General features: G+C 60.5%; 1 protein-coding gene across 1 annotated transcript; it reads right to left on the reverse strand.

The window, feature by feature from the left end:
• Nucleotides 1-253: 253 nt before the first annotated feature.
• GRB7 (growth factor receptor bound protein 7) lies at nt 254-8969 on the reverse strand. The gene is made up of 15 exons (XM_081805055.1): nt 8763-8969; nt 4684-4840; nt 4419-4572; nt 4080-4236; nt 3832-3953; nt 3659-3736; nt 3232-3369; nt 2786-2896; nt 2506-2604; nt 2157-2237; nt 1937-2053; nt 1293-1347; nt 1073-1160; nt 874-967; nt 254-709 (listed from the first exon to the last, which is right to left on the reverse strand). Exons 2-15 carry the CDS (start codon nt 4833-4835, stop codon nt 563-565), a joined length of 1593 nt encoding a protein of 530 aa, XP_081661181.1. The 5' UTR covers nt 4836-4840; nt 8763-8969; the 3' UTR covers nt 254-562.
• Nucleotides 8970-9134: the final 165 nt, after the last annotated feature.

The raw sequence follows: 9134 nt of genomic DNA on the forward strand, positions 1-9134 counted from the left end.
ATGACAGTCCCTTATGGCACCTGGATGACAGTCCCTTATACATGCATTCATTAAATAAGCAGCTACTGGCCAGTCTCCCTGCTGGACACTGGAGACTCTCAGATGACCAAGACCACCCTGCCCTCAAGAAACGTCCAGGCTGGAGGACTCATGGCCCTGAGCCATCTGACACATTCACCAAGGCCTGGCGCCCCCCTCTGCTGCTCCCTCGCTCTACTCCAGCTAGTCAGGTCTTACCAGCAGAACTCACAGGTGTATCAAAAAATAATCTTTATTGTCACTCGTATAAAACAGTAGATCAACTGGCCTCTCAGTCTGTACAAAGTGTGGGGCATCAGACCACCTGGGCTGCCCCCATTTCTCCCACAATGCCCTGCCGCAGGGGCCCCACGGAGGGGAGGGCCGCCCCCAGTGCCTTTTCTTGAGGAAAGAGGTGGGGGGTGGGGAATCTTTCTGCCTGAGGGGGAGGCAAAGGAGCAAAGCAGAAACTCTATCCGGAGCAGGGGTGCGCTCCGATGCTTGGCGAGCTTCTGCACCTCCGGGGCCACACTGGGAGCGGCCGTCAGAGGGCCACGCGAGTACAACAGTGACGCAGGAAGCAGGGCAGGATGCCGCGGTTCAGCTGGTGGAACTCCACGAGCTGCAGCAGGTCGGTGAAGCGAGTCTGGCCATCGTCCATGCTGAAGTAGAGGCGGCCCTCCTCCTCGCTCTGGGGGACAGCCAGAGGGGACGGCAGGTCGGGGAGAGGCGCCGGGGCGCAGGTCCCCGCTGCTCGCGCGGGGAGAAGAGACCCCAGACACACCGGGGGCAGGGGGAGGGCCTGGGGAGCTGCTCGAGGGGGCTTGAGGAGGAGGACAGGGATGAATGACTCACCGGGAGGATAAGATAATGTTTGACCTTCTGCAGGTGGCACAAGGAGAGGACAAAGCCCTGTGGGTTGCGCTGACTCTCTCGGACCAGGAACAGGCTGCCAGGAGACAGGGCCACGTTACCCAAGGACCCAGAGCTGTTGCCCTGACACAGGGTCTCTCCTAGCCCCGGCTCTGTTGGCCTGCTCAGCCCTGCCCCTTACCCGTCTACCAGGCCCTGCTGCCCGATGAGCCGCTGGCTCTCCTCTCGGGAAATGCGTCCGTGGAACCAGGGTTGGGTGCGGTGGATGGCTGGAGTTGGGAGAGGCAGAAGGGCAGTCATTCTGGGGAGGAGACCCGCCCCCCATACTAGCCACCCCCACCAGGAATGCTCAGAGAAGCCACGGCAGCCCCCACCCCTGGGGACGCTGGGTGCTCACCCACCTGCACTGAGGCTCGTACCCGAGCCTGGGGTGGGCAGGCTGAGACGGTGGTTCTTCTGTAGGGCAGCGGGGGACACAGAGGATCAGGGAGTGACTGGGGTATTACCCCACACCTCGAGAATATAGAGCCCCTTTCCGCACCTGGAGCCCTCCCTTACCCCTCTCTTCCTCCCATACTACGGAAACCCACACGGAGAGGGGCGCCTGGGTGGCTCAGTCCGTTTGTGTCTGACTCTTGATTTTGGTTCAGGTCATGATCTCAGGGTGGTGAGATCGAGCCCCGCGTTGGGATCCACGCTAAGTATAAAGCCTGCTTAAGAGTCTTTCTCTCGGGGCGCCTGGGTGGCTCAGTTGGTTAAGCAACTGCCTTCGGCTCAGGTCATGATCCTGGAGTCCCGGGATCGAGTCCCACATCAGGCTCCCTGCTCAGCAGGGAGTCTGCTTCTCCCTCTGACCCTCCTCCCTCTCATGCTCTCTGTCTCTCATTCTCTCTCTCGCAAATAAAATAAAATCTTAAAAAAAAAAGAGTCTTTCTCTCTCTCCCTCTGCCCCTCCCCCCCTCTTAAACACACACACACACACACACACACACACCCAGAGAAAAGATCCCTAGGACAAACATGCACAGGGGTGTAGGCCCCTCACCCTCCAGGCCTGGGCTTCCTCCAGGGCTGCACTCAGAGCTTCCCGGGGGTTCTCGATGACACGCCCAGCACGGCCAGAGAAGTCCATGGCCACCAGGGTGTTATCAGAGACACTCCTCTGTAGATGGAACAGGATGGGGAGGAGTCAGAACAGGGCCCATGTCTCCCCAGGCTGGGTCCTACGTGCCCACCCCCAGCTAATGCCCCGGGTGCACACTCACCAACGGTGGAGAACCCACACAGGATGGACGCAGGTGGCGAGACTGTGCCTGCTGGTAATTCTTATACAGCTGCGCCCCATACTGCGGAGTGGAGAGAGAAAGAGAGCCTGAGGTCAAGCAGGTGCTGGGGACTGGGCTGTGAAACCCCCGGCCACTAGCACACCCCGGAAGCAAGACTGTATCTCTGCCCCGGATCAGGAGCTTTCTGAGGCCAGAGCCAGGACTCAGCTGTGGACCAGGCATACTGAGAGAGCAAGGATCCAGGACCCCCTCATTCCTGAGGGAGGAGCTACTCGGCCGAGGATCCAGGGGGTGGGGCCGGCCCCCCATGCCACTCCCGGGGTCCCACCTTGAAGAGGCGGAAAGCTGCTAACCAGCAGCTGCGGCTCTGTTCATCCTCACTGCAGAAGACCCGAAGCCCCTTGTGGCCGTTTCGAAGCTTGTTCGGCTGTAGGAAGAGGAAACCGGCCGGTCCTGTATCTGCCATTAGGACCAGATGTCTGTCTCCGTGGGGCAGGGCAGGGTGCAGAGAAGTGTCTGGGTGTCCCAGATGGAGCTCAGAAGCCCTAGGTAGGATCCTGGGGCCTGAGCAGCTCCCATTCCCTCCCAGGCCCGGCCAGGGTCTTTACCTTGATACAGAAGCCAAAGTCGGTGGGCATCCCATAGAGCTTGCGACCCTGGGTCACCACATACACGTTGGACTCATTCACATCTGCGACATACTGCAGGTGCCTGGGATCCTATGCAGCATGGGTAGGCAGGACTTGTTACAGCAGACCCTATTCCCCCTGCTATTTTCACCATAAGCCAGCTGGGGACATTTCAGAGGAGCAGAGAAGTGCTCCAGGTCACACAGCAAACAGAAGTAGAGCCAGGACTCAAACTCAGTTCTCACCTGCCTTTCCTACTACTACCTCCTGGGGTAGGTAAGCCAGGAGGGAAAGAGGAGCAGCGGAGGGTCTTGGGGCCCAGGGGGAGAAAGATCTAGGCGTTCCAGTAAGGGAAGAGATAACTCCTAGAAGGACTGGGAATGAGATATCCTAGGGGCTGAGGCTGTCAAACCTCAAGACCTCACCTTGGAGGTGCCCTTGGTGGAGTAATAGAGGCCAGAGCGGCGCAGGAAGCAGAAGAAGCGTTTCCAAAGCTTCCGTCCGGACCCCCGTAGCTGCAGAAAGCCCTGGATCTCTGGGAAGCTGCCTGCATTCAGGAAGTTCTGAGACCAGAAGAGAGCAGGAAGAGGGTGAGAGGCCAAGAGGGAGACAGGGAGACACACATGCACACACAGGACTTCAGGAGAGAAGGTGTGCCACATACATTTACTGTCCCATTTCAAAGACAAAGAAACTGACGGTCAGCCAGGAAAAAACTGACTTGTCCAGTCACTCAGCACTGTGCTAGACTCTCCACCACATAGAGGGGAGGCAAAATACTTAAGGGCCAAAAAAGCAATAGGTGATCCTGGGGAATCATGACTATGCCATGGGATGGGGGTGTCCTTGTACCTGGATGAGGTCTTCGTGGGATATGCCTGTCGGTGTGTCCACACAGCTGGAGACCATCTTTTCTGGGAACAGGGAGTGCTGGGACGAAAGGAGTCAGGAGTCAGGGATTGAGGGCCCAGGTTGGGGATCAGGGTGTCCCAGGGCCCAGACCCCCCTCACACACACACACTCACTGGAGAGCTCTTGAACAGTTCATACTTGGCGAAGTTCTTCCGGAAGACAAAGCGGCTGTCTCCACCAATGGGCCAGACAGCCTGCACTTCTACCACGGACTCATGGTCCTCCAAGCCCCGCTCTGGGGTCAAGGGCAAAAAGCAGGGGTCAGCGGAGAGCAGACAGGCCTCTCGGATGAACCACCTGCCTAGCCCAAGGCGCGAAGCATTTCCTCCCTGCCCAGACAGCCCCCTGCACCCCAACTCACCCAGTGCTAGATGGGGGTGGCACTCCACCAGCCCCCAGCTTTCATCGCTCAGGGCATGAGCTCGCTGCACCAGCATCTCACACACGTAGCGGGCCGTAGCGCCCGCCGCCACCTCCACAGACCGGGAGGCCCCATCTTCGCTGTACACCTTCACTACCTGCATCCCAGGAAGCGCACATGACTTGAGGAAGGGCGAAGGGTGCTTATTTCCCTTCCCCTGCTTGCTCTACCCTCAGGGACTTCTGACCAAACCCCCCACCTCCACAGAAGTGGCACCATATCCACCCCAGTCCCATAGCACCCCCATATCCCTGCCTCCTCTCTCCCAAGACAACTCACATGGGGGCAGCTGGTGTCTCGAGGGAGCAGCCCCCTTGCACCGGAGGACCCCCCAAGAATGGGGGTCTGTGAAGGAGGACTGCAGAGCTCAGGGAAGGGGTTGGGGATGGAGGGTAGAGAGGTTGCCCGCAGCTCCTCCTCTCGAAGAAGATTCCTGTGGCCCAAGGTAGGGGGGCAGAGAATTTGCTGACTGCAAGCTTCTGTCTTACCCAGCACTGACCCCCCACCCCACCAGCCCCTCCTCAGCTCCATTACCCCATTGTACCTGCTGGTCGGAATGGGCAGAGGCTGGGACCTCTTCACCTCCCCAGGCAAAGGGGCATCGGGAGGTGGGGGAGTCCCAGGAGGGGTCCCAGGGGCCAAGTACAGGTCTTCTGGGGAGCTGCTGAGATGAGGCGGAGACAGACCCAGCTCCATAACATCTGAGGGAGAAGAGGGGGCTGAAAGCAGCCGCTCTCGTGCCCTTGTCCCGGGAAGAGGGGCCAAGAGGACCTAGACCTCCTGACTTCACACGGCTGCCAAGGTGCCCCTCAGAGTGGACACAGCACCTTATTCCTCCCCCTCTAACTGGAGTTTGCCTGGAGCCTTCGGGAAAGGGTAGCGTGAGCCCATTTGCAAAAGGGGACAGCAAGTCCCTGAGAAGGAAACATTCTTGCCCCCACCACAGGTGAGTCAGGGAGTGGAACTCAGTGTCTGGACTCCAAGTCCAGTGCTCTTCTGTTGCCCAGGGGAAGAGCTAAGAGGGTCCCCCCACCACAAGCCGGGCAGCGGCCCCAGACTCCGCGCCCCACACAGCCTGTTGGAGGCGGACTCTTGGTCTCCGAGCGTGCCCTGAGCATGGGGCACTCACTCCTCTGGGCTCTGCCCCAGGTTTTTCCAGGGCTTCGCTGCCAGACCCAGTTGCCAGAGCCTGTTGTGGCAACGCCTGCCCAAGTGCTGAGTGATGCACAGAAGGGGAGAAGGAGGTGGGAAAGGACAGGAACCAGGAGGGCAGGAGGCTGGCTCAGCTGCAATGAGGACAGCACTAGCCTGGGGGCCCTTGCCCCAGCAGCCCCCAAACCTTGTGTGCCCTCTCCAAATTCCTCCTCCTGCCCAACTTTCTTGAAGCCCCACTGCCAGGGCTACCTCCTCCGAGCAGCCTGCCTGGATTTTCCACCTTCAGCCCAAGGGCTCCCTCTCTGCACTGTGCTGGGGCCTCTGAGGCAATTCCGTGCACCTGTCTTATCCACCCACTGGTCTGGAGCCGCCTGGCACCCCCAGGAAGAGCCAGGGTCCTACCCACGTCCTATCGCCCACAGGTGCTGCACAGGCACCTAGGACAAGGACAGGGGAGCTGGGGCAAAGATGCCCACTGGGGACGGAGGCAGCACAGGCCCCTCCTCCACAGGAAGCAGGACCCCCTGGGCAGGCCTAGAACCTGGCACTGACCCTCCAGGATGGGGCAGGCCCCTGACCCTTAAGTGAGGGGATTTGGGGGACAGGTGAGTCAGGGTGGGGCGGGACAGCACTGCCTGGGGCTCTCTATTCAACCTTGACTCATCTGCACGACTTCCTGGCTTAGGAGAAACACAAACAGCCCTGCCTCTACCCACCTCCCTCCCCTCCCGCCCCCAACCTACCAGGCTGGGAGGACTGGGGGAGGCGCAGGGCAGGGATGGGCTGGGGGAGAAAGAGGATGTGGGGGGGGGGCCCTGCAGCTCCTCTGAGGTCATTTTCTCCTCCACACCCTTGGCCCACCTCCAGTCCAGGTGGGACCTATAGTAGTCTCCTCCCAGCCCAGGGGGAGGGGAGCCCCCTCCCCCAAGGAGAGAAAAAAGGCCTGGCCTGGATTAAAAGGCCCATCTGGAGCAGAGCCGACCTCCCAGTGATGCCCTCACTCACCCAAAGAAACCACACAGTGCTCCCTATCCTGTCTGGGGCCTACCAGGCTTTCATTCTGCTGCTGCTGCCCACCCCTAGCACCCAGGCCTCAGTGGGCACAGAGGATTCGGCTAAGTCAACGCTGGGGGATGAGGTCCTCCCAACACACTCTCTGGGGTGTCCTGGCCAGAGGGGTACTACAGGCGCAGGAGTAGCAAGACACCCTAAAAGACAGGCAGACAGACAAGGAAAGACCAGGCGGGAGCGGCAGGGAGGGGGCTCAGGGTCCTGTGAGGGGGCCGGCAAGACACACCCACCAGTGAACATCAACAAGACACGGATGTCCCCGCTCCTATCCCATCTATCCTCTGGCCACTAGCCTTGGTGACTTCACTCCAGGGAGACTGGGGGGCCTGCAGGGAAGCCAGAGAGGAAGCCAGAGACCAAAAGTCGGGTCCTACTCCATCCCAGAGGGAAGAGGAATGGGGCAATGTTTGGGCAGGGAGCCGGCAGTAGATTTAAATCAGAATCAGATTAGAGTCCGGCCTCAGACGGCTGGAGGGCCACTGAAGACTTGGGTTTGGCCTTTTGATCCCTCCACCTTGCCCTCCAGACCCTTCTAAGGCAAGCGAAGAGCGGGGCGGTTAGATCCAAATAGATGGGATGGGAGGAGAACGGGGTCCTAGCTGTGGGGCCCGGGGAACACCCTTCCAAGAGACCTGAACCTTTCAAACGGGGGCCCTAGGGAAAGCTTCTGTTGAAGAAACCGACCCCCAAAATCTATCAGTCCCCTCAACACTACAAGTGCAAGCCGACGCCTCCCCCACGGCCTCCCCTGCCCCGCGGCTCGGGCCCCACCCTCCTTCCCGCCCTCCCAGCCTCCTGCCTCCTTGTTTACTTCCTGAATCTTGCCCCACCTGGCTGGCCCCGAGGGCGGGTGGCAGGGCCCAGTATTAAGGGCCCGTAGAAAACAAGGCCACCTCCGTCGCTAAGCCGGGGAGGGGGAGGGGCCGACAGGGCCGAGGCCTCGGCGGGGGACCAGCGGGTGGCGGGAAGACCCCCGTCCGGCCCAGCACTCCACGCCCCGCCCCCCCATCGGGATTTATTGTGGGGGTGGGGGTGGAAGGCTCAACCTTCGGGGAGGTTCTGAGGGTGCAGGGCCCAGGTGAGGAGGCGGGAAACCCCTAGGTGACCCGGAGTTGGGGGGAGGGCCCAGGACCCTGAGGCCCCGCCCACTCCCTCACTCTGGAAAAACGCCCAATGGGAAAAGGGGGGGGTAAGCTTTCTTAAAGTTTAATTTGGGAAGAACGCTAGACTGTGTCTGTGGAGTTAATCATTACAGGCTGCTTGCCTTCTTGGAGGGCTCCCCCAGCAGGATCGGGGGGAGAGGGGAGAGCTGAGTTTAGGACAGGGCGAGCAAGAGGGGCCATTCTTGAGGGGCAGTAGGGTTGGGAGGCCTTCCAAGGGCGGACAGGTGCATTCTCCATCCCCGCCGTGTCAGGGAGATCCAGACTTGGGTCTTTCTCCAAACACTGCCCCCAAACACGCACACACACTTTTCCTAGTCCCCGCTGCGCCGCAGACCCCCAGCTACCAGCCCTCCAGCCTTCGAGCCTTCATTCCGACGCCAGGAAGGACCGCTGGGCCTGCCCCGCCCCCACCTTCCCTTCCTAGGGCAGAACCCCGTGCTCTGAGCAGGCAAACAATCCGGAGACCGAGCTCTAACAATTTAGGGGATCCCTCTCCTCTGCTGCCCTCCAAATTGGAGAGTGCCCCCCGCCCCCGCGCGGAGACGTCAGTCTTTGGTAGAGCCTTGGGAAAACCTCAAACGGGTAACCTCGGGCTGAGCCAGGAATGACTCGAGGCAGCCCTCGGTGTTCGGCCCCCCTCCTAGGTCTCTTTCTGGGAAGATGGGGAGGGGCTAGTTTCAGCGGGAAAGCCGCGTCTCAGGGAGGAGAGGATCGGAGATCTTCCTTCCCCATCCCCATCAGCTGCTTTGTCCGGGGGCCGGGGGGAGGCGGGCTACAGGGAGGAAAGGAAGGAATAAGGAGACAGGAAATGAGAATAGGGAAAGATTGAGGGCAGATGGCGAGGAAGGGGCGGGATATGGGAGATTGGAGAAAAAGAGAAAGCGAGGCGGCCAGAGCAACACAGCAGGAGACTGAATCTTTCCATACTGACCCGGGACCTGCCGCTGCTCCCCACCCTCAAGATGAAGTGCCCGTTGGGTCCTTACCTGGACCCTGGGCGTAGGAACACCTGGCTGGGGCCACCGGTTTAGGGAGGGAGACGCCAGGTCCTTAACTACCTGTCCCCTTCCTGCCCCGGCCCTTGGCCCGACATCACTGAGGGGGTAAAGAGGAGGGGGGAAGCCAGGCGCCACCTGGGCAACCTGCCAGCTCCTGGCCCTGACACGGGCACAGCCTGGGGCCCTGGTGTGGCTGGCTGGGGGTTGTCGGCTGGGACCGATTTTGGTCACCTTACCTGGAGGAGCCCCAGCAGAAGCAGCAGGTGACCGGGTCCGAAGTCCAGTTCTGTCTTGGGACCCCAGATACCTGGACTTGATTTCAAATCCACTCCTTCTTCTCTACAGGTGGTAGGAGGGTGCCCCGACTTTGGACGTAGACGTGAGGGTTGTGGGGAGGGAGAGCCCTGTGTGTCCAGGCTCCTGGCCCAAGGAAACTAAAATTATCTCGGGCAGGTGGGGGCGGGGCCTGGGGTAGAAGCATGGGAGGAGGAACCATAGGAGGAGGGGCGGGGACTCCCTGATACTACGCCGGCTGGGATTGTTTTTGCCCTTCTTAGCCCGGCAGCAGGTGCCAGGGGAGAGGCGGGGAAGACAGGCGAGCCCTCAAG

Source organism: Leptonychotes weddellii, chromosome 15 (genome assembly GCF_054177405.1).
Source record: "Leptonychotes weddellii isolate Sample4059 chromosome 15, ASM5417740v2, whole genome shotgun sequence".
In the NCBI taxonomy this organism is placed as follows: Eukaryota; Metazoa; Chordata; class Mammalia; order Carnivora; family Phocidae; genus Leptonychotes; species Leptonychotes weddellii.